The sequence below is a fragment of the Neodothiora populina genome (assembly GCF_041146345.1).
Source record: "Neodothiora populina strain CPC 39397 chromosome Unknown canker_contig_11, whole genome shotgun sequence".
Lineage (NCBI taxonomy): Eukaryota > Fungi > Ascomycota > Dothideomycetes > Dothideales > Dothioraceae > Neodothiora > Neodothiora populina.
Window position 1 is genome coordinate 69,949 of NW_027191410.1, and position 21,615 is coordinate 91,563.

At 53.0% G+C, this 21,615-nt stretch overlaps 11 protein-coding genes across 12 annotated transcripts; 6 read left to right on the plus strand and 5 right to left on the minus strand.

Annotated features, from left to right (window-relative positions):
* Nucleotides 1-159: 159 nt before the first annotated feature.
* Nucleotides 160-692, plus strand: AAFC00_000295 (uncharacterized protein; the record flags this gene model as incomplete). The annotated part of the gene is made up of 3 exons (XM_069342456.1): nucleotides 160-391; nucleotides 451-512; nucleotides 582-692. 3 exons carry the CDS (start codon nucleotides 160-162, stop codon nucleotides 690-692), a joined length of 405 nt encoding a protein of 134 aa, XP_069200113.1.
* Nucleotides 693-1,177: 485 nt separating this feature from the next.
* On the minus strand, nucleotides 1,178-2,326 carry AAFC00_000296 (uncharacterized protein; the record flags this gene model as incomplete). The annotated part of the gene is made up of 1 exon (XM_069342467.1): nucleotides 1,178-2,326. One exon carries the CDS (start codon nucleotides 2,324-2,326, stop codon nucleotides 1,178-1,180), a length of 1,149 nt encoding a protein of 382 aa, XP_069200114.1.
* A 411-nt stretch (nucleotides 2,327-2,737) lies between these two features.
* On the plus strand, nucleotides 2,738-3,970 carry AAFC00_000297 (uncharacterized protein; the record flags this gene model as incomplete). Its single annotated transcript, XM_069342480.1, has 2 exons — nucleotides 2,738-3,702; nucleotides 3,775-3,970. 2 exons carry the CDS (start codon nucleotides 2,738-2,740, stop codon nucleotides 3,968-3,970), a joined length of 1,161 nt encoding a protein of 386 aa, XP_069200115.1.
* Nucleotides 3,971-4,383: 413 nt separating this feature from the next.
* On the plus strand, nucleotides 4,384-5,160 carry AAFC00_000298 (uncharacterized protein; the record flags this gene model as incomplete). Its single annotated transcript, XM_069342494.1, has 1 exon — nucleotides 4,384-5,160. One exon carries the CDS (start codon nucleotides 4,384-4,386, stop codon nucleotides 5,158-5,160), a length of 777 nt encoding a protein of 258 aa, XP_069200116.1.
* Nucleotides 5,161-6,281: 1,121 nt separating this feature from the next.
* On the minus strand, nucleotides 6,282-7,889 carry AAFC00_000299 (uncharacterized protein; the record flags this gene model as incomplete). Its single annotated transcript, XM_069342506.1, has 1 exon — nucleotides 6,282-7,889. The coding sequence occupies one exon, from the start codon at nucleotides 7,887-7,889 to the stop codon at nucleotides 6,282-6,284; it is 1,608 nt and encodes a 535-aa protein (XP_069200117.1).
* Nucleotides 7,890-8,544: 655 nt separating this feature from the next.
* AAFC00_000300 (uncharacterized protein) lies at nucleotides 8,545-9,990 on the plus strand (the record flags this gene model as incomplete). The annotated part of the gene is made up of 1 exon (XM_069342517.1): nucleotides 8,545-9,990. One exon carries the CDS (start codon nucleotides 8,545-8,547, stop codon nucleotides 9,988-9,990), a length of 1,446 nt encoding a protein of 481 aa, XP_069200118.1.
* A 117-nt stretch (nucleotides 9,991-10,107) lies between these two features.
* On the minus strand, nucleotides 10,108-10,950 carry AAFC00_000301 (uncharacterized protein; the record flags this gene model as incomplete). Its single annotated transcript, XM_069342532.1, has 1 exon — nucleotides 10,108-10,950. The coding sequence occupies one exon, from the start codon at nucleotides 10,948-10,950 to the stop codon at nucleotides 10,108-10,110; it is 843 nt and encodes a 280-aa protein (XP_069200119.1).
* An 894-nt stretch (nucleotides 10,951-11,844) lies between these two features.
* Nucleotides 11,845-12,535, minus strand: AAFC00_000302 (uncharacterized protein; the record flags this gene model as incomplete). The annotated part of the gene is made up of 2 exons (XM_069342543.1): nucleotides 11,845-12,284; nucleotides 12,340-12,535. 2 exons carry the CDS (start codon nucleotides 12,533-12,535, stop codon nucleotides 11,845-11,847), a joined length of 636 nt encoding a protein of 211 aa, XP_069200120.1.
* Nucleotides 12,536-12,934: 399 nt separating this feature from the next.
* AAFC00_000303 (uncharacterized protein) lies at nucleotides 12,935-13,582 on the plus strand (the record flags this gene model as incomplete). 2 transcript variants are annotated; one of them, XM_069342554.1, is made up of 5 exons in its annotated part: nucleotides 12,935-13,001; nucleotides 13,067-13,137; nucleotides 13,219-13,349; nucleotides 13,412-13,472; nucleotides 13,532-13,582. In XM_069342554.1, the coding sequence occupies 5 exons, from the start codon at nucleotides 12,935-12,937 to the stop codon at nucleotides 13,580-13,582; spliced, it is 381 nt and encodes a 126-aa protein (XP_069200121.1). The 2 variants fall into 2 exon arrangements, with proteins under 2 accessions (XP_069200121.1, XP_069200122.1); XM_069342555.1 differs by having other exon boundaries at nucleotides 13,225-13,349.
* Nucleotides 13,583-17,018: 3,436 nt separating this feature from the next.
* On the plus strand, nucleotides 17,019-20,006 carry AAFC00_000304 (uncharacterized protein; the record flags this gene model as incomplete). The annotated part of the gene is made up of 2 exons (XM_069348055.1): nucleotides 17,019-19,545; nucleotides 19,666-20,006. The coding sequence occupies 2 exons, from the start codon at nucleotides 17,019-17,021 to the stop codon at nucleotides 20,004-20,006; spliced, it is 2,868 nt and encodes a 955-aa protein (XP_069200123.1).
* Nucleotides 20,007-20,531: 525 nt separating this feature from the next.
* On the minus strand, nucleotides 20,532-21,615 carry AAFC00_000305 (uncharacterized protein; the record flags this gene model as incomplete). Its single annotated transcript, XM_069342579.1, has 2 exons — nucleotides 20,532-21,436; nucleotides 21,564-21,615. The coding sequence occupies 2 exons, from the start codon at nucleotides 21,613-21,615 to the stop codon at nucleotides 20,532-20,534; spliced, it is 957 nt and encodes a 318-aa protein (XP_069200124.1).

A 21,615-nucleotide genomic window follows, 5' to 3' on the forward strand; every position in this document is an offset into this window, starting at 1 on the left:
TAGAGTAAAGATGTGGATATTTGCTCTGTTTGCATCTCGATTCCTCGCCGAACACTTTCGGAGGTACTCAGTCATTAAGAGCGAGACGAGTGGGCTCTACAAGTATACTATTATTGAGCAGCGAGAATCTGGACCGATCCTGGTCACAACAACATCACAATGTTCTTCAGGACTCTCATCCGGAGAGCAGCACAGGAACAACAGCAGGGCCCATACAAGGCCTATCTAAATCCATACAAGGCCAAACGACTCTGGCCGCCGGATTTCTCACAATTATCTCAGAAGCACCAATTCCGCCTGGAAAGAAGATACCGGAGACGGGCCAAGCTCAAGTGGGCTCGTCCGCAATGGACCAAGTTTGTCAAATTGGTCACTTGGGCCAGTATAGCTGGTATGTGTCATAAAGGAATTAGCAACATTACATCTCGCTAACAATCGTTCGAAAATCAGTCGTCGGTGTCTACGGAGTCTTGTTCATGGAAACGCCAGGAACGACGTCTATCTTCGACGGGGTAGGTGCTCGTCCGCGATCAATATGTAATCGCAACCATCATCTCTGCTGTCTGCTGAACAACATGTAGATTCGAGGCGTCTATAAATCACTCGGAGAAGGACTCTTTGACAACACACCTGTCCGACGAGACCCTGCGCCTCAAATCGATGATGCGAAACCTACCGCTGACAAAGAGTGAAACCATATCGAGGAAGTCTTGTTCAACTCAATTGGAGACTTGGAATGGTCTTATCGAGGGAACAGTTCGAGTAAGGCGATGATATGAAGGAAGACTTCAAGACACACGGCACATCTTGCGTGCGTGCCGACTGTACATGTCACCGTAGTTTGCACATCTAGATACCCCCCTCTACTCACTCATGGCATCTGTGAAACACCTCCTCATAGATGCGAGAAATCCGGCGACCTCCTTCTTTTTACCACTCTGCTTTATCGGTGTCTACCTCTCCATCTCTCTCGCACTCGACTGTCGCAAACACAATCAAGTGGACATAAAAATAGCTTGATGCTTCTGATGACAACGGCAACAATGGCATATCCGGCTGGTCAAGATAATATGGTCTAATGTGTTCGCTGGGTATCTAATAATTCCTCGCCTGTCTCCTCGTAAATCTCACGAAACCCGCCCCCCTCCCCCCCACCAAAAAATAAATGACAGCACAATCAAGCTCTCTTGGTCCGCTTCTTCTTCTTGTTCTTCTTTTTCTTCTTTCCACCAGGATTGCTCTTCGGTATGACATCGCCATTGTCATCCAGCTCCTCCTCTTCCTCTTCTTCCTCGTCGTCTTCTTCGTCGTCCATGACCCGTTGGGGAAGTGCCCTCATGACTTGCTTAGCCTCGGCCTCCCTGGCCTTGCGTTCCCTTCTAAGTGCCGGACCGTATCGCTGCTGGACTTCCTGCTCAAAGACGTCCTTCTCCAGCCGGAACAGAGACATGGTGGCTCTGGCATCCTCGACGGACGAGTGCTCGCCTCCCTGGATCTCCAGCCCGAGTCTCTCCTTGGCAAGCTTCCGTAGCGCGGGCGCTCTGCCCATGGATATTTTGCGGAAGTTCGCGTGCTTGGCCGTGTCGCGTATGTCCCGCTGAGGATGTGACAGCAGGAGAACAGCCATGTCATTCTTCAGCGCATGTCCGACGAGGACCTTGCCGTCCAGCAGCTCGGCGACCGTCTTTTGTACCTCGGCGAACGGTCTCGCGACATCAGACCGGAGATGGTGGGGTTTGATGCCGCTGACAAAGGTGCGGTAGTCGGTCACCTCAACCCCGGGCAACGGCTGCACGTAGCTGTCGTACACTTGCTCGCCGTGGTAGTTGACAACTGAAACACGCGCCAGAACATTCTCCGCCGACGGTGGAGGACCGGTACCTACCATCTCACAATCCAGAGCAAGGAATTTCCCGGGCTTATGGGTAGGATGCAGTCCTTGGTTTACCAGAGTCTCGGTGGAGCCAGCGATTGATACAGGCCGACTGCTGGGACGTCTGGCGACAGGGCCTGTCGAAGTTGCATCTGTCTCGGCTACATGGGTGACTGGCTGTGAGGACGGCCTTGACCCTGCAACACTCGAAGCTGACTTTGAGAAAGCGCCGCCCATGTTCTTCTTGACCGTGACTTGTGGCTTCTCTGGCTTCTTGACTTCGACCTTGACCCTCTTCTTGACGGCAGTGAAATTTGGATTATTTGGGTCTGCAGAGGATTCGCCGGGTCTCTTTCGCTTCACTCCCTTGTCTCCATTCTCTTTCTTCGGAGCGGCTTTCAGGCTACTCTGCAATTTCTTCCAATTGCTGGACAGGCCGGAAATGTCAGGCATGACTTGTGTCGTGACGAGAATAAAGATAAGATAAAAACAAAATGCGGCAACCAAATAAACCGGAGTTTGTACAAAGTAAAGCCCCGACGAGGCATCGGCGACTCTTCGGCTGGTCGACTTTAGTCCGTTATCTCCATCTCTGCTTTTATACCGGCCATGGACTGGGAAATACCTTTTCATTTCTCTCCGGCACAGAATGCTTCGAGCGAGCCATGCAGTCGATGCCGTAACTTTCAACCCGAGTAGAGATCACGCCTACCTGACCCTGGGTATTTCTGACCCTCTCACTCTGTTCTGGAGACGTCATCGGTTTGTTTGTGACTTGACCATCTCCCATCTAAGGCAGTCACCACAGACTACTTGTACACCATACACGACACTGTGCAATCACCAAGCAACCCTCTCCCGATCATGGATTTCGCAGCTCTTATGTCGGCGCAAATCGCAAAAGCGAAGAAACCAGCAACAGCAGCATCCACATCCACGACCCCAGTCCCTCCGAACAAAGACTCGACGACGACGACGACCACCTCCAAATACCTCAAGCGAGCCGACGTCGAGCGCCAGCGACAAGAAGCCTACGAAGCAGAGCAAGCAGCACTGGAAGAAGCCCGCCTGGCCAAAGTAGCCAAGAAGCGCAAACACGAAGACGAAGAGGCCGAGCGCAATCGCGTGCGAGAGGAGAAACGCCGCAGACTAGCGGAGGAGAGCAAGAAACTGCGTCAAGAAGATGAAGAGGCGGAAGAGAGGGCGAGGCGGAAGAGACTTGGTCTACCCGAATTACCGCCTAAAAAGACCAACGGCGAGGGAGATGACACACCGGACGCCGAAGGGCACGAAGCGCAACAGGATATCGACGAGGACACACTGCTCCAAAACCTGCGCGACCTCGACGAGCCCGCCAGACTATTCGGAGAGACTCACACGACCCGCTTGAGACGCTACCGGCGCATCTTAGCGCGTAATAAGAAAGCAGCCGCAGAAGCAGCAATCGTCATGACCAACGGGCCCATCCCGACGACCCTCGTCCCTGTCCCCGGCGCGGAGATGAAAGTCCCAGAATCACTCCCCAAAGACGCCGCAGGCATGAACTTCCTCTACCGCCAACTGGCATCCTACTTTACTATGGTTCTGACCGAATGGCAAGCCGCCCTCTCACGTAGAGACGACAGCGTCAAATCCACTTCGGCGGGGAAACAGGCTTACAACGCTATGGTGCAGGCTCGCAGCAACATGGTACCTCTGTTCCGAAAGCTAGAAAAAGGGGACTTGGAAAAGGGCATTTTAGAACCTGTGGTCGAGATTGTGAGGTATTGCCAGGAACGAAGATATGTCGACGCCAACGACGCCTATCTGCGCCTCAGTATCGGCAAAGCGTGAGCTTTCTCCTTTTTCCTCTCCTCTATACCGCATCATATATTTGCTGATACTGACAAAACGAAACACAGTGCATGGCCCATCGGCGTGACAATGGTCGGCATCCACGAGCGATCCGCTCGCGAAAAGCTGCACGAAAGCGACAAGAACTCGGCTCACATCATGAGCGACGAGACCACCCGCAAGTTCCTGCAGAGCATCAAGCGCTGTCTGAGTTTTGCCCAGACGCGATGGCCGCCTTACGATCAGCTGCAGTTGATGGGTTGATTCATCTTTCTTTTCTATTACCAAGGAGCTACGAAGGTAGTGTTTAGTGTACAAAAGACTCCGCAATCCAAACAACGGGAAATACGGTCGGTAGTCGTACTACCCTCTCCCTTGTGCGGGACCTGTTTCTCCTTCTCTCTGCCTTGGGCTTGGCGGAGGCAAGCTCGCGACGTCGCCCCGCCCCTGCACTCGGGCGTTGTCCGTATTAGGCATCCCGGTTCCTAGTCCTGTACAACCAACCTGACTACCTATACAACATCTGTTTGACTCGCATACACAGTATTGCCTCGCGAAACACCACTGCGTGTATCTATCGCGATTGTAAGAAACATCGTCGGACTGGGCCTGGCTTTCCAGGATCAAGAGTGTCCAGCACACTATATTCATCAACTTGCTCAACCTCGAATCCAAACATGACCACAACCCAATCGACCCGTCGCCGCATTGTCGGCACTTCACTGAAGATGTACTTCGACATTCCCTCAACATCAACATACATCAAAGCTGTAGCACGACTGTCCGACCTGGCATCCCAAAACAACATTGACCTCTTTGTGATCCCCGATTTTGTATCTTTGACATCATCAAAGCAGACACTCAGAGACACGAGTATCATCCTCGGAGCCCAGGACACTTTCTGGGAGAGCAAAGGCGCCTACACAGGTGAAGTCTCGCCACTAACCCTGGCCCAGGCGGGCGTGGGACTGGTCGAAATCGGGCACGCGGAGCGACGGAGACTGTTCCACGAGACGGACGAAGAAGTAGGCAAGAAAGCGGCCGCCGCCATCACGAACGGAATCACTCCTCTGGTGTGTATCGGCGAGAAGAGCAAACCGGGGCCCGGCGTCTCGCAAGCGGTCGGTATGGCCGTCTCGGAATGCTCGACGCAGGTGGCTGCCGTGCTGTCTGCCGTGCCACCCTCTGCGGAGATTGTCTTCGCGTACGAGCCCGTGTGGGCGATTGGCGCTGCTGAACCTGCGAGTGCAGACCATGTCGTGGCCGTCACGCAGGAGCTGAGGAGACTTATCGCCAAGTCAAACAGAGACGGTCAAGTGAGGATTCTGTACGGCGGCAGTGCTGGGCCCGGCACGTTTCTGGGACTGAAAGATGGCGTGGACGGCTTGTTTCTAGGCAGATTCGCGCACGATGTACGTAATTTGGAGAAGGTCATTATGGAGATGAGTCAATGAATATCGGGTGTCGAAATGCCTTGCGTTGTACATGGACCAATCATAACTATAGCAGAGTTGATGTGGGTGTCATGGTCCTTGTCATTGTTACTCTGACTTGTCTACCTCAGCAAGAATGCTCTAGCGGAGTTATATCGCGTCTTCGTTGCCTGTGATTTTCTTATCACTCCGTGCACTTTTGATCTGCTCAGCATGTGACTAATCCGTGGGTCATTTGATGTTATCACTGCATCCAGATGTTTCTCCGAGCACTGAGTGATACGTGAATACAGAAATACTACTCTGTGCCGGTTCGCTCAGTGGATGTCATTGTTTGGAGTGTCAAGGCAGGGGTGGTTCATTCACGAGGCAGTAGTAAGGTGGGAGAGTTAGAAAATGGACAGGGTGACCGCTTTGTATTTGTTCTGGTACAGCGAAGTGAAAGAATGACTTCATTCCTGCCTTTTATCTAGAGAAGATAGGAGTATATATCCACAGATCGACTAAATCTCGAACCTCTACTCTGCTCCACATTGGATAGGAAGGCATGACCAGCTATAACGTGGTTTGGAGAGCGAAATGCAGAGGGACAACGGCTGGACCTTGTTTAGTTGTTTGGCGTGTGTCTTGCCTGTGTTGCACAGCCACGTCTGCCTCTCCATGGAATGTGGTTATAGAGCAGGGTGGCGGCATTACTTGTGAATGTCTTTCCATATCTGTATACACAAACACGATTTCAAGGCCGACTTCCGGAGTAACGAGTCCGCCAAAACAATGGGCTATAATCACCAATGGCCGAACTATATGGAGTATCAGAACATCCGAGCAGGATGGATTGTTTCTCGCGCCTGTCGCGAGGCGATCGGGAACCGCTGTGCAACTCGAGATCATTTTGCTTATTTGCATCCGGTCCAAACTACGGGAATTCGTATCCAAACCGCATCGTTCGTGTAGCCGGATCGATTGACGGGAGCACGGCCGGATCGTTCCATCCTTAGGTTCTGATCAAAGAACTTTTGCACGACACGAAACATGGATATCATGAGAACGTAAGGACATTCATCGGCGCTTCTTGCGAGTCTGCCCCCTAGTCGTACAATACCGTATAGATGTTGGAATTCGATTGAGATTGATCTTTTTGCTCACTTTTCGCCGTCTTCCTTCGCGAGCGCCTTCTCCCAGACACTGTCGAAGCTAGTGATGTCGGGCTTGGGCTCCTGCTGCTCTTGGAGGGGTGCGAAGGACGCAGAATCTACAGGATCTGACGAGAGCGTGGTTGATGCCGCAGTAGTCGCAGCACGAACCCCCTCCGCCGCATCGCCGGTCTCGTCTACAGCTTCGAATTCGAAATTGCTAGAGTAGATGACAGCGGCAAATCCCTCCAAGTCCTTGACGGCGTCGATGTTGGCGAGGTATTCATTGGCGGATCCAGCCTCTGCGGCGACAGCAGCGAGGTCGTCGGGCTCACTACTACCTGCGGCGATGACGTGGGCCTGACGACAGAACACAGCAAGGGTTTGGGCGATCTTGCACTTTGCGTCGAGCTCTGCTATCCGGTTTGTAGCGGAAGTAGGCTTGATCTTAAAGGCTTCTGCGGCGACGCGCTGGTCGATGAGATGAGAGAAGGTGGTGTTCAGGAGGAGGGTCAGCACGTGGGTGAAAGTCGGGGAGTCGATGAGGTCAGATGTCTCATCAATCAGTCTTCGAAGAGATGGACTTGAATCGGTGGATTGAAGTTGTGGTGCCGATGGTAAAGTATCGGTATTCATGCCAGATTCTTGCAGGACATAGTCCTCTTGATCCCGGGGCGGCAAGAGGTAGGCGAGCCACTTGTGCTGTCGTCGCTCCGTCTCCGTAGATCCTTCGACTCTCTTGCGAACGTCCAGGATGAGGTGTGACAGCCTCTCCAGTGTTATATCCTCGCGTGGATTCACGGCTCCAAAGACTTCCTCGACCGCGGTCTGCACCCTCTGCATAACGTCTTTGCTGCCGCGATGCAGCAACCACCAGCTAAAGGTCAGGTACTTTCTGTTCGTCTCAAAGTCATTTCCATACACATCATCGTAATTGTCGTCATTGTCTTGAAGAGAAATCTGTGAAGACTGCGTAGCAGCACGGGGCGATGCCAAGGAGACAACGGAGGAGAGATAAGTCCTCCTTCCTAGAAGATTGAGCTGAATGCGAGTAAGAAGAGTAAGAAGGGACAAGATATACAACAGCGACAAAGCTCTTGTAATCGATTGTATCTTCAGATCGTTCCAGAGTTGCATCTTGCTTCTTTTGCTTCGAGTCTGGCTGGCGGACCCGCTGCTCTCGGCCATCTGGCTTGCATGTACATAAACGCTGCTCTGGAAGCTGGCGAGACTCCCCCTGTCATCCTCTATCGTGCTGGCTGGAGCCGAAGGAAACTCAGAGGAGGCAGCTTCGGAGGCGCCAGCACTCCTCGTCAGTCTATCCTGCTTCTGTCTCTGCAGCTCAGCAGTGATGTCTTCGGCCGGTAACGCAGCAATGATTTCTTCTCTGAATGTCGGCAGAAGTGCGAGCACGGTATACGTGCAGTCTTCCTGGTTCTGCTCAAATCGCCGGCGAAGATTGTCCTTTGCAATCCTCTCCTCACTCATGCGCTGCCTTGCCTCCAGCCATTTGCCCCAGGCATATTGTCCAGCAAGATAGACAGCGCCGAGTGTACCTGCACCAACGGCAAGAGGGGTTCGATTGCGCCTGAACCAGCGGCGCGTCGCGGCGAACATAGCAATAGGAGGCGAAGGACAGGAGAGTGTAATATAGCGGTATCAAGGCAAGATAAGGCAAGGCAAGGCGAGGCAATTCGTGCACGACACGTAGTTGACAGCTAAGGTATTGTAGATTACCCTAAATGGTATATTAACAACTGCTCTTTGGTCCAGGTTCCTTCCCCCCCCAATGCCATCATCGCCGAGGATCTACTCCATTCGGTTAGATCCGTGTCGTTATCATTGCACGTGCCGAGGCAGGAGCGTGGCTTCACGCGCCAACATCTCTACACGAGTTCATTGGTTTGAGCACCGATACCATGTATCGCAACGATGCTGCCCCGCCATTGATAATCCTTGTGCTCGCGGAGGACTTTCCATATCACCTTACTCGATAGTGTCCGGGTCATCTTCCGAAGTACCAGCGGAAGCTTCGACGAGAGGGTCTTGAGCTCCATGTCAAAAGTCAAGAGTGACGCCTTCCCCACGAGTCGCGCCAAGGACGCGATTCTATTTGCACAAACGCGTCTTCCGCTCCTGCCTATTGAGACATGTGAAATCGAGACTCCGTATAGATTATGGTCACTTTTATTTCGAACAAAGCCCGCGACTGAATCTCCACTCAAGTCGTTTCCCTCCCATCAACGCGCTTGAGAAATCTCATCGAGCAGAGATGACGTCCCGACTGCGACAATCAACGACAGCGACACCCCGAGCCAGTCGGTTGTCGACGAATGCCGCTGCAGCTCCCACTCCCACTGCACGGCGCAGCCAACAGCAAGCACGAGGTGTTGCACCTCCTGACTATGAGCCACCGACACACGCATTGAACCTGGCTGGACAGGCTAACCTCCAGACTCTCATGCAAAGCCGCAAGATCGACCAGTTCGATGGTTTGATGCAGGAGGCCATCGCTGCCCTGAGCGAGAACGCTGCAGCTATCAACGATGCCTTGCGCGATAAGGAAACCGCCGTCCGCAAAGACAAGGCCCGACACGAGAGAGATGTCACAGACGACGACGATGATGATGAAGAGGCGGCAAGAATCAGGCGACTCGAGGATGGTCTGGAGAAGATGAGGGAAAAGGTTGGCAACATGACTAAGAAGATGGAGCAGGATCTGCTGAAGATGCTTGACACACGCGAATACTTCGGCGCCATCCGTCCAGCTTTACAAGAAACCAGCAACGACACATCTGCTTTCTCCCGCCAGAATCCAACCCAGTCTCAGCCTCAGGCTCGGTCTACCCGCAATCGCTCACAGACACATCGCCAGCGGGCTGGAAGCGACGAGGAAGAAGAAGAGGAGGAGGAGGAGGATGGCGATGACGAGGAGTACCAGGACTTTACTCCGACAGACCCAGCGAATGCCCATACGCAAAACACACCAGCTCCACCAGCCCCAAGCAGTCTTTTTCGTGAGAAGCTGTCTCGCAAAAAGGACCGCTACCAGAACCTCTCCAAGCGTCAACGCTATGCTTCGGACAATGACTATCGCAACTTTCGACGTATCGTCCACGATGCTCGTTATGGGGACACTGTGCCACTGCCGCACGAGAGCACCTGGTTCTCGGACTCTTCTGCCGCCCCGGCCCCAGGCGTTACCGCAAGAGCAGAGGATTCAGATGATGACCTGCAAATAGCAAAAGAAACAATCTCCACCAAGTGTCCTCTGACTCTACAAGAGTTCAGAGAACCTCTGACCAGCACCAAGTGCCCCCATTCCTTCGAGAAAGATGCCATTCTCGGTATGATAGACAACCCTTCCAACACCATGAGAGTAGGCGGGAGCAACACCCGCGGAGCAAGAGACGGACAAAAAGCTGTGCAATGTCCCGTACCTGGTTGTTCGCACGTCCTGACCAAGAACGACCTTCATTCCGACCCTGTACTATTGAGAAAGATTCGCAGGATTCAGAAGGCCAACGCCGAAGAGGAGGATGGCGACGACGACATAGACGATCAGGTGGACGGCGGTCGATCACGACCGCAGGAGATCGAGAGCGGAGGCAGCGAGGACGAGGGTGATGATATCGACAACGTCTACGACGAGGCTGATCTACGCCGCATCAAGAGGGAGCGGTTAAGTGGTATGCAGAGAGCTTCCCAGAGACCCTGATGTGCTATCATAATCTCTGGTGGCATTATCGCATCTACATTGAGAAGATAGTATAAATAATTGAACGTACACTCATGAATATCCTGCATGCGCATGTTCATAATTCGAAAAGACCATCTATGGCCACAACTCCTGCATCTTCCACTCTCCACTAGACTCGTCGTAAGTGAACTTGTGTCGGAATGCCTTGGCAGGATCGCTCAAGTCAAGCTGCTCCACTTCCTCAGGCTTGATGACCATGACTCTGAAGTTCTTGCGAGCGTGAACATCATGGAGATCCTCGACCTTCATGCCTGGCTTGTTGTTCTCGTTGTCGATAGGTTGGTCCTTGGGTGTGCCAGGCGGAGGTGCCCTGAATGATCCTCGCATACCCGGCGACAAGTTTCCAAAGTGCCCAGTGACCTCCTTGGCCCAGCTCCAGTCGCCCTGCTTGGACTCATCGACCACCCTCATCCTGCTGCCCAGCTCGCTCTTGACAGTGCGAACACCGCTGCTCTCGTTGGACTGCTCGCCCTGTCCCTCGATGTCCTCGCCGATGACGAACGCCTCGCCCTTGATCCTCCACTGCGTCATGGTGTCTTTGATCCACCACACAGCCTCGACGGGACCACCGCCACCAGAACCCTGCATCTGCTCCGCCTTGGAAGCGTGACCCGCGCCCGTCTCGAAAACCTCGGGGATCTTCATCATGCGGATATCAGAGGTGAAAGTGGGGAGATCGGCCTCGTAAACCCTGGGGTTCTTGGGCGCTTCATTGTGCTTGTTCTCAGGCAGCTCAGCCCACAATCCACGGAAGATGCAGTAACGTGCCCGGGGAAGGTACGGGGTAGGTGAGCTCTCGGGAGCTTTGTGCAGGGAACTGAAGACGAACTCGGGGGAGTCCATCTTCGAGAGGTGATCGAGGAAGGTCGCCCTCCATGGCGCTGGCTTGGGGGTTGAGGCCGATGAGGTCGAAGCCATGGTGCGCTGGAATGTGCGATTGATCAGGGAGATGCGACGTGAAGCTATGGTTGCGGTGTTTCTTTTTCAATCTATAAATGGACACTTGTAGAATACACCATGGAGGATTATAGTATCACATATATACAGGTCATTGTCTTGTGTTTCTGTAAATAAGGTAATTGACATGCCGTCATTGACTTTTGGAAAAGCTGGGGAAGCTACGATGACGGACGTCATGCTGAAGCGTCATGGATCCCAGCACCAGTTCGCCGATTATTGCGAATCACATCGGTGCCTACAGATAATGATGTTTTTAACAGAGCTCAATTGGTGTTCTGTTGATAACTGTTCTGTGGCAACAGTCCTGTCTGAATTATTTATTCATCTCTGAGATGGAGAGCATGAGACGTAATAGCACCATGGGCGTTGGGGAAAATACATGGGAGGGATGCAGAGCATCGAGGTCTGTTTTCATAGGTATTGTTTCGATGTGGCTCGCTTCTCTGTTCTAAGCTAGATACTGATCATGCTTGAGTTAAGCCATCTTTTGGTTGTTTCCTTGGCTTAAAGTAGCGACGGGTTAAGTAACAACGGGTTAAGTAGCGGCGGGTTATGCAGCGGAATACCAATAGTCGAATGCAGAGGCTGTCAGCCCGACCATCCAGGAGGGCGCACGAGCACTATCTGGAGGTGATTTATACAAGTCATGTATAGACTGTAGTCGTGATGAGCAGTGATTGCGTGTGTATCGAGCCTGATGATCCATGGCAAGCCTCCCTTGGCGGCTGACACGAAGACCTTTTTGTATACTCGTTTGCAAATGACTGTGTTTTCCTCATTCACGAAGTCCACAATTCTGTGAGTTCATGTGTCGTCTCTTCGTTTTTTCATCACGAGAAGAGCCTGGACAAATCAAGTCATCTCGATAGCTCCCTGCCTCACGTCATCGACGCCCATAGTCGTCGTTCCAACCAGACCAGCAGGTCCCAGTCTGGCGACAAGACCAGGCCTCAGCTCCAAGGTCTTCTCGATCTTTTCTCCCGACATGCCTCTTTCTTTCATCATCAGGATCTGTCTCAAGGCGCCGACATCCAAGAACTTCCGACCTTCGAATCCTGTCCTTCCTGCCTCGAGGAATTCTCGATCCGCATCTTCTTGGATTCTATTTCTTGATTCCAACACCATCAGGGCTGGATTCTTCTTCGGGTCTGGGCCTACCGGCCACGGATTGCCGGACATGTTGCTCCGCTGGGGGAAAGCAGATGAGTTGGAGAGAATGGGATTAGGCTGCACGGGACCAAGAGAGCGTAACGAGCGGGCAAAGTCTGGGTCTGAGGCGTCAAGGTTAATTGCTACGAGGAAGAAAAGGTCAGTCTTGTTTCTGTGCATGTAAGGCAAAGATCTTACCTTGGTCTCTTTCACCAGATGCGCGAGCTTGCGGCCTCACGGTGGGACCGGGTTGCCGTCCTTGTGCTGGGGGCGGCTGTCGCGGTGGCGCATTGGTGGTTGTCTGTGCTGGAAACGCCGCTCCTGCTGGTCTTGATGGGTATTTTCTTGCTGCGCTACCTGCGGCTTTGGCTGTCTTTGATCCGGATGCACCCATTCTGGAATTTGAGAGATAGACTGTGCTGATGGCTTTGGTGGTTGGCGGAAAGAAAGTGACGGTATTAACCAATGATTACCTTAATGATTAATGATTAATAGAAACCTTCCGTCTGGACAACCTTAATTCTATAGCCGAAGCTTTGACTTCCATTCAATCCCCGCGGTGGAACCCCACAATCTGCAGTTTTGGTTGGACTTGGCTGCCGCTGCCGCTTCTGTATCGTCAGGTACACACACCACTTTCTACCTGCCTGACTCTATCTATCGTTATATACTTAGTTATATCATCTCTCAGTCCTCCTGTGATAAAACAATAAAGTAAATACCCTTTACAACTCCAGAAGTCTCTATATCAGACAATCGTTGATTCGCCATCAAAGTATTCCTTCTACTCATCATGGCTTCTCCTGCGCAACAAAGTCAACTGCAAGCTCTGTCTGACGAATACTCGTCCCTGCAAGCCGGTAAATCAGACATATATACATACCGATCCTGATAGTGCTGGACGCCACTGACATCCACCTCGTAGAATTACAGACCGTGGTTGCAGCACGTCAGAAGCTCGAGTCTCAGCAACAAGAGAACAGAGGTGTCAAGCAGGTTTGTCAACCCTTCCTCGGTGCAACATCTCTGTAGCATACCATCTCAGTGTAAATTTTTATGTCCGTTGTCCTTACAAAGCTCCAGGAATTCGAAACATTGGCCGAAGATGCCAACATCTACAAGCTTGTGGGACCTGTACTATTAAAACAAGACACGGCCGAAGCCAAAAGCACAGTGGACGGCAGATTGGAGTTTATCGGTCAGGAAATGTGCGCCTCACTCTTCCTGACTGTACTCGACTCGATTATTATAGCGGCTGATCTTTTCAAAGCAAGCGCATCGAGAAACAGATCGCCGATATCCAACAGAAGAGTGAAGACAAGAAGATGCAGGTATGTTCGCGTCGCTGTCCGATTTCATCAGCAAGACCCCCTAGCTGACCCTCTATCAGGTCTTCCAGATTCAGTCAGAATTACAAGCTGCTCAGCCAGCTGCAGCTTAATCTCGCTCAAATGGCGTAGATTTATTGCGGCAAAGCGAAGCTTTACTAAGAGCCTATGAAAGAAACTTACCTCAGGGGCCACGATACTTACCGTGTCCTATGACTACGCTCGCGGTCTCTTAGATTCTGGCGAACAGCTACGAGTCAAGTGCGATACCGACCTCACCTATCTTGACCCGGTGCAGATTATCTACAACACTGTGATGAAATCTGCGACATCGTATGTATCACCCGGCTACGTATCAAGTGAGCAGTGACGCTGCACGTAGCAGCATGTCGTTGGATGCGAGAACTGCAACCATTGGAGGCCTCACGTCAATCCCTTTTCTTTTTGTGAGAAGAAATCAAGGAGTGGAATATTTAGAATAGCCCAGGCCAGATCAAAAGACCAATCACACTATCCTGTCACCAATGCTGGCTTCGCCTTCCTCGACAGCCGGCGCTCCGAAATTGTCCAACTCGGGATGCTCGATCCATCTCTCTCCAGCTCCTCCACCGTTGTGTCTCTTCCACAGCGGTGTCTCGCCTTTGCCAACACTTCCAACCCCCATCTCTCTCCACTTCTTCGGCGGCCTGATTCCCTGCTCCACCATCTCGCGCCACTTCTTCTCTCCCCGCTTCTCCCATCGCTTTCTTCGATCTTCGGCCGTCTCCTCGTCGGGGGCCCACTTGCTTTTGAGGATGCGCCTGATGTTCTCTGGCGACACCTTGAAGTGACCTGCCAGAACCTCCGTTGTGTATGTTTCAGGTTGCTGGCGATGCATGCTGCGGATGAGATCCAGGGCGTCAGGAGAGATGCGCTTGCGGGGCAACCACTTCTCTTCTCCAAACTTTTCTTCCAATGCCGCCTTTTGTATCTGCCAGCCTTCTTTTGGTGGCCGTGTCGACTCGGGTCCTTTCGGCTTTTTCTCTGTTGATGCTGCCCTTTCTCTCATTCTCCTCTTTCTCGCTGCCTCCTTCTCTGCCGTCTCCGGCGTCACGGTTGACTTTCGCTTCTCCATCGACCCATCTCTGACTTGTTCCATGTCTGCCTCGGTCCATTCGGTTTCTGCCTCCAACGCTACCCAATGCGCCTTTTGCCTTTCTCTCCTCAACCGCTTCTTCTCACGCTTCTCCTCCTCTTTTGCTTCCATGGCTTCTTCACTTAAGATCGGCGCTTCTTTTGCTTCGAACCAGACCTTTCCGCCCTTCGTAAGTTTTTTGTCCTTGCCCTGGTGACTGCGCGGTAATCTGTCCACTACGGCTACTTTTGCTGCTGCTTCTGCTTCTGCTACTTGCGAAGCTCCACTTTCGGCCAATTTTCGTTCCTTTTTCCTTCTCCACTTGGATGTGCTCTTGACGATAGTACTTGACTCGCCCTCGTTCTTGTCCACCGTCACTTGACCATTTGTATCCTGCCTCATCGGACCCGTGGCCGTGCCAAATGCTCTAGCATATCTCTGCTGATATGGGCAAGGTCGTGCAGCGGCAGCAGTAGATAGAGCATGGAATCGCCGCTGCTGACATGTCGTGGGCTGTTGTTGTTGTCGCTGCTGCAGTCGTCTCGAAACCTGCTGTCCGGCGAGACGAACATCCAGACTTGCGAATTCTCGAACGATCACCTCAAGAGCCTGCGTGGTCGTCGATGTTGACGTGGGTCTTATGCAGGAGGGACACGTCCATCGATGCATAATTTGATGTGATACTTCGCGTCTCTTCTTGGTTATCGATATTTTTCGATGTCCTCGGGAGAGAAAGTTTGGCCTGTATATGCTATGGCTTTTGCAGGAAGAGATATGACCCGCTTCTATCTCGGGGATGACTGCAAATAAATCCTGGTATTGGCACTAATCAACAAGTATTGAATATGATGGATGAAAGTTGACTTTTGACAATGACGAAGAGAACGGAGAAGGTTTGATATTATTATAATAAGTTACTAGACTCCATGTAGCGGTAATTAGCACCTTCCCTCTACAAGGATCTATCACGTGACTATGGTAGAGTAAGTAGTCATTCATTCGACGGTTGCATATCATCTTCACGTCACGCTGGGCCATTGATCGTTCATTAAGACAATGAATATTAGTCGATGAGCACTCATCAACGAAAGATCAATGAGTCCATGATGAATGTACTTTTTTTCTTTGATTGTCGTGCCCTCATCTCCGCATTTTGGTCCCCGCGTCCGAGTCATGATAACCTCAAGGTACCTCATGATATAACCAATCGACAACCATCAAAAGAGTTCCCCCTCTTCTTCCTCACCTTCTCGGCAGCTCGCCAGTGGTGTATGTGATGCCGCCATACAACAACGGCTACGGCACTCGACACGATCCCGTCAGTAGTCAATATTCGCAGCAGCACCAACAAGCGTATACCTATCCGTCACAGCGCGTCGCTCAGACTTCCCGGTACTCTTCGGACAACCCAGCGGTGAACACCAACTACTCTACAACTTATCCTTCGACCTACTCGACTACAGGTCAATATTACAGCTGGAGTCATGCCGCTGCTACTCCGGACGCGCAGAGCAACACGGAAGATCAAGCTGCCGAGGCATTGAGCAACCTGAGCGCTCATGATCAATCTTCTGCTTCGACGACTTCTCGCGCCGCGCCGACACAGTATGCCGGCTATGACACCGCGTATGGACCCTCAATGAGCGCGTCGACTGTTCAGGCGTCAAATCGTCAACAGACCGCGACATCTTCTTCGCCAGTCTACCGTGATGCGCAATCGAGCAGACCAGCCGTGTCGACTTACAGCCCTGCGCAATCATATGCCACAAGTACCGCGGACCCGACCTACAACCACTCGAGCTATGCGACCTTTGCTGCTCAGACGCAGCCTTCTACTGCAACCAGACCTCAATTACAGCATGCACAGCAGACTCACGCGCCGTCGCAAGCCCAAACACAGCGCCCGATCAGCCCTTACGTGACTCAGCAACAGTCGAAACCCCTCTCGAGGTCCCGCAACAGGAAAGAAGATTCGAGTGGTGCTCCCGCAAATGCTGCCCCTGCTGGTTCCCAGAGCAATGTCACTCGTGATCAACGTTCCGCTAACCTCGGTCGTCCACGCGCTCCTAGCCTGACTTCAGCCACCTTTCAGCACCAGCACCAGCAGCAAGGCTTGAATGCGCCTACTGCGTACAACAATCACCAACACCAGAGCAGTATCCCTGAGGCACCCAACGCCACAACCGTCGATCCCAGTCAGGTCTACAATCCATGGCCGGAACAGCAACGACGCATCAGAAAGGGTCGAGGCAAGACGGAAAGCTGAGGAGGAAGCCCGTGATAGAGCGCGGAAGGAAGAGGAACCGAAAGCCGCCGAAGCGAAGAGGATAGAGGAGGCAAACAAGGCTGAAGAAGCCCGGAGAGTGGAGGCCCAACGTCGCGCTGCAGCGGAAACCGCACAGAAGGAATCCGAAAAGCAGCAGTCAGCCGATGCCATGGCTTTCGCAAACTCCTCGGGTGCGCCGCCGGGCAGTGACCTCGAAGCTGAGATGATGGCCATGTTCAGGAAGATGCGCGAGTTCAACGAAAAGAATCCTACCATGCTCGCGCGACTGTGGGATCAGGAGCGGCGCGCTCATGTTGCTAAGAGCAGTTCGCCTACTACCTCGGCTGCTAAACCTGCTACTGTTACAGCACACGCCCCTCAACCTCCGTCAGTCTCTCATGCCCCGACAGCAGCTCCGATGGCAACAGTTGCACCGCCACCAAGGCCACCTGTCTCTCAATCAGCTACCGCACCCAAGAGAACTCCTTCTACCGCAGCGTCAGTGCCCGCACAGGCTGCCCCGGCAAGATCGAATACTACTGCAGTTCCGGCGAATTTTTCACAAGCCTCGAATACGACTATGCTTACCACGAATCCTCCTGGTGGCCACGCCATGTGGCCACCTGGAAAGAAGGCTCATCTTGCCGAGGCAGCAGCCAAGTGGCTGAACTCCCAACCGGGAAACGCAGCCGTACCAGTCGAAAGCTCTACAGTTATACGATTGCCCGACACCAATCCATCCTACGTTGTGCTTTGCAATCAGCTCGAGGGAATTGGTATGACCTACGATCGTGCAGCATTTGCGCGTGCCTTACTCTCAGCAGTGCCGGACGTCAACAAGCCATTGCACGCGGCCTCGGACACGAGCAAGAACATACCCAACCTCAGGCAAGATGCCATTGCTGCAGCGGGAGGCGTCAACGTCGCACCTGTAAACGACGGTCGATCGAGTGCACCTGCGCGGCCATCTAAAACTAAAGACTCAGACAAGACGAAGAGTTCTGCTTCTGAGAAGTCTGATAAGCATCGTGAATCGGAAGTACAACCGCCGTCTAGTGGTCCTGCTCCTCAAGCCATCATGACCACTACAAACACAACTTCGCAATCGTCACCATACTTTTCTCGGGCTTCGAACGGCTCTACTATCAACAAACGAGGAAGCCAGGCCTTCAGAATAACCCCTCTCCGGGGTCTTTCGCGCCCTCCTGCCAACAAGGAAGAAGCTGCTCGAAAGCGGACCATTGCCGAACTATACGACTTGACTGCTGAAGATGAGGGCTCCGACGACGACATGCCACAAGCGCAAAATCCGCGGCTTGAAACGCTCGCTGGCGGCGCGAGCATGTCACCTGTCTTTGACCCGAGGCTTGCCTACCAAGCTGCTTCTCAATCGCATGGCTTTATGAGTCAGTACATGTATGGCGGTAACGCTGATGGTCAAACAACTAAGTCAGGCTCTGCACCACTTCCAACAACGTCTGGTCCAGGGCGACAGGCGTCCGCACAAGCTGCCGTCTCAAGTCTCGAGGCCGGGCTCAAGGACAAGATCCTCGTGCAAGGGATTCAGAGAGACAAGGTTGCTCGTAAATCGCACTACGATCCACGCACCATATGCAGGGACATCCTGCTAGCGACAGGTCGCCATCCGGAGATGCGAGCGCTCAATCAGCACCTGTTTGATATGCATGACTTCCTCAAGAAACATTCTAGCAATGTGGAAGGTGACAAATATGACCTGGCCACTATACGCTGGGACCTGATAGATCCTGGCGAGCCAATCATCGAGGCCATGGAAGAGAAAGCGGCGTCAGAAGCTGCCACAGACGCTGATGATGAAGAAGAGATGAGAAGAGAGGATACCCGCAGCAGACTTGAGCCTGTCATTGACACCACGCATCATCGCAAGCCGTTCGCAAAGAGAAGAATCGATCCCCCACGACGTTCCAGTATCACTCACACGAGCGAGGAACGTGCAGGTGGGGAACGCTTGGACCATGTCGACGCTGGGCAAGCTTCCACCTCCGCCAACCACGCGACCACAACATCATCATTATCAGCTGTTGCAGTGAGGGCGCGTTCCCCCGATGCCAAAGATATTCCTTACCCGCCCATCTCGGCTTTCACTCCAGCGAACAAGGATAAAGCAATGAGTATAACGCCGTCGTCGACGCCGATCGGGTACGCAGCATTCCAGCAACAGAGGCAGCAATTCGATGAGAATGGCAATCCGATAAAGCGCAGGGGTCGACCAGTTGGATGGCGCAAGTCGCTTCACTCAAAGGCTGCCACAGGTCCCGTGAGTGATGCTCAGCCTGCGCCCATCGCTGCTGCCGAGCCTAAGAGACATGACGTATCTGTCGTTCCTGATCGTCCAGCGGCACGAAGAGGTCGACCGCCTAAGCAGCAGACTCGGCCCGCTGTGAATCTGGAACCAGAAGCGCAGTTCAATGTCTATCGATGCGGATGGCGAGGCTGTCAGGCCGAGCTTCACAACGTGGATACGCTACGCAGACACGTGATCAAGCTGCACGCCACCAAGACAAGCAGCGATGCATTCGAATGCCGCTGGCAGAATTGCTCTGGTGGTGAGATGCAAACGTTCGAGACGTTGGCGGGATGGCTGGAGCACGTGGAGATGCAACATCTCCAGAAATTAGCACGACAGCTAGGCGACGGTCCTCGCCACGGTCTCTCAGGTTCTGGAGCACCCTAATGTTTTCTCCCTCACTTGCACCCCTTCTGTCTTTTGTTGCTTGGTCATGCTCTCGCACCAGTCCGACGGGGTTACTGATACTTATTCGGTGGAGGACTTGTAGAACCGCGCGACTCTGATATCAGCGAGGCATACTTGAGCGATGCGACCGGTAGAAGTTTAACGCCCAGAGTTCGACCCAGTCCCATGGCGAGTCAGATGGGTACACCCGGATGGACACGGCAGATGGAGCAGAGGCTCGCGACAACGCGCATCACAGATCTTCGAGGTGCCACACTGGAGAACGAGAAGCTGTTGCAGCAGATGGAGGAGAAGAAGAGGGCGGTGGGACCTGGCGTGGACCGCGAAGGGTGCACTCTGACGTCTGGACGGCGGCCAGAGGGGTTCTATGACGATGAGGACTTCGAGGAAGTGGTCGATCGTGAGAGCGAACTTGAGGACTGAGTTATTTCCTTTCATCTTTGGTAGCGGAGTATTCGAGCTTTTGGCAAGGCGATGGGGCGTTTTGTCTTTGTTTTCCTTTCGGGCTCGTTCTATCTTTCTTCCTAGATAGGATCATAATACCCCATGGAGAGGTTATGCGTACATGAAAAGGGTCAGAAGGGACATGAGGAATCTGTCAATTGAACTCTATATCAATTCACGTGGGTCGAGAATGACTGCCTACACCTCCACTTCTAGTGTGCGATCCCAAGCAAGTAGTGAGCTTCGAGAACAGGGAGGGCTCCAGACAGGCTCCTATGCCTATTCCCAATGCAATTACGAAACCACCCGAAACCATCACACGTGTTCATGGCGGCATTCATACGGATTGCTCTGTTTGAACGGGTGTTGTATGAATTATCGGCGCTCTCTGTCCTTTCCACTGACGTGAATGGCCGATCAACAAGTCTATAACCAATCTTATCCCTCATGTTAATTGGTCATAGACGTACAAAATCATAGCAAAAGAAGCAAGGAAACAACACTTCAGCGTCTGGTGCCGTTGACGCCCTTTTGTCCACTACCCAACAACGACGCGACGACAGTGGCCTCTCGCACCGCTCTGCTGACAACACCTCTAACGCCGCCCTCTTCGAGAACGAGCAAGCCGCCAATGGTACATCCGCCGGGCGTGCTGACCTTCTCCCTCAAGATGGCAGGGTGCTCTCCGCCTTGGATCAAGCCCGTCGTGCCCCTGACCATCTGCGTGGCCATCAAATTGGCCTCGTATCTCGGGATGCCCATTGCGACGCCGCCGTCGGCTAGAGCCTCGATCATGAGTGCGACGAAGGCGGGACCGGAGCCGCAGAGAGAGGTGGCGGCGTCGATGTTGGCGGCGGGCAGCTCGGCCACGGCGCCGATGCATGTCATCATCCATTTTACGAGCTTCGAGTCTTCCTCTGACACTGCGGGCACCGGGGTCGCGATGACGGTCATGCTCTCGCGCACCTTGCTGCAGGTGTTGGGCATGGTGCGCACGACGGTGATTTGCTTTCTGGCGTCGTCGTGGCTGAGGGCCGGGTACAGGATCTTCTCGATGGCTTCCTCCGTCACGCCTGCGAGGATGGAGACGACGAGTTTACCGGCGATGGCTTCGCGGATGCCGGGGGCTGATAGGACGTCCTTGACATAGAAGGGCTTGCAGGCCAGGAGGATGACATCTGCTTCTTCGCAGGCGGACACGTTGTCGTTTTGACGCACGTTGAGCGTCAGCTTGTCGCTGGAGGTGTAGGCTGACAGCTCGGACTTGATGCGTTGACTTGTTCGGTCTGAGCGCACACAGGCGTTGAAGGTGGTGGGGAGACGAGCGGGGAGGGTGGATTGGTCTTCGGTTGAGGTTGGGTTCTGGAGAGAGTCCATGATGCCGGAGAGGATTGCGATTCCCATTGTGCCTGTTACGTCCAAGTCAGCTTCGTGTTGTCCTTTCTTACCGAGTCCCTCGGGATATCATGATTAAGGGCGATTGAGTTATTGAGCCTTGAGACGCAATAGCAAGACGCAATAGCAAGAGAGACATACCGCAACCCAGCACGGTCAGGGTAAGACCATTTCCTTTCTTTTCTTGAGCCAT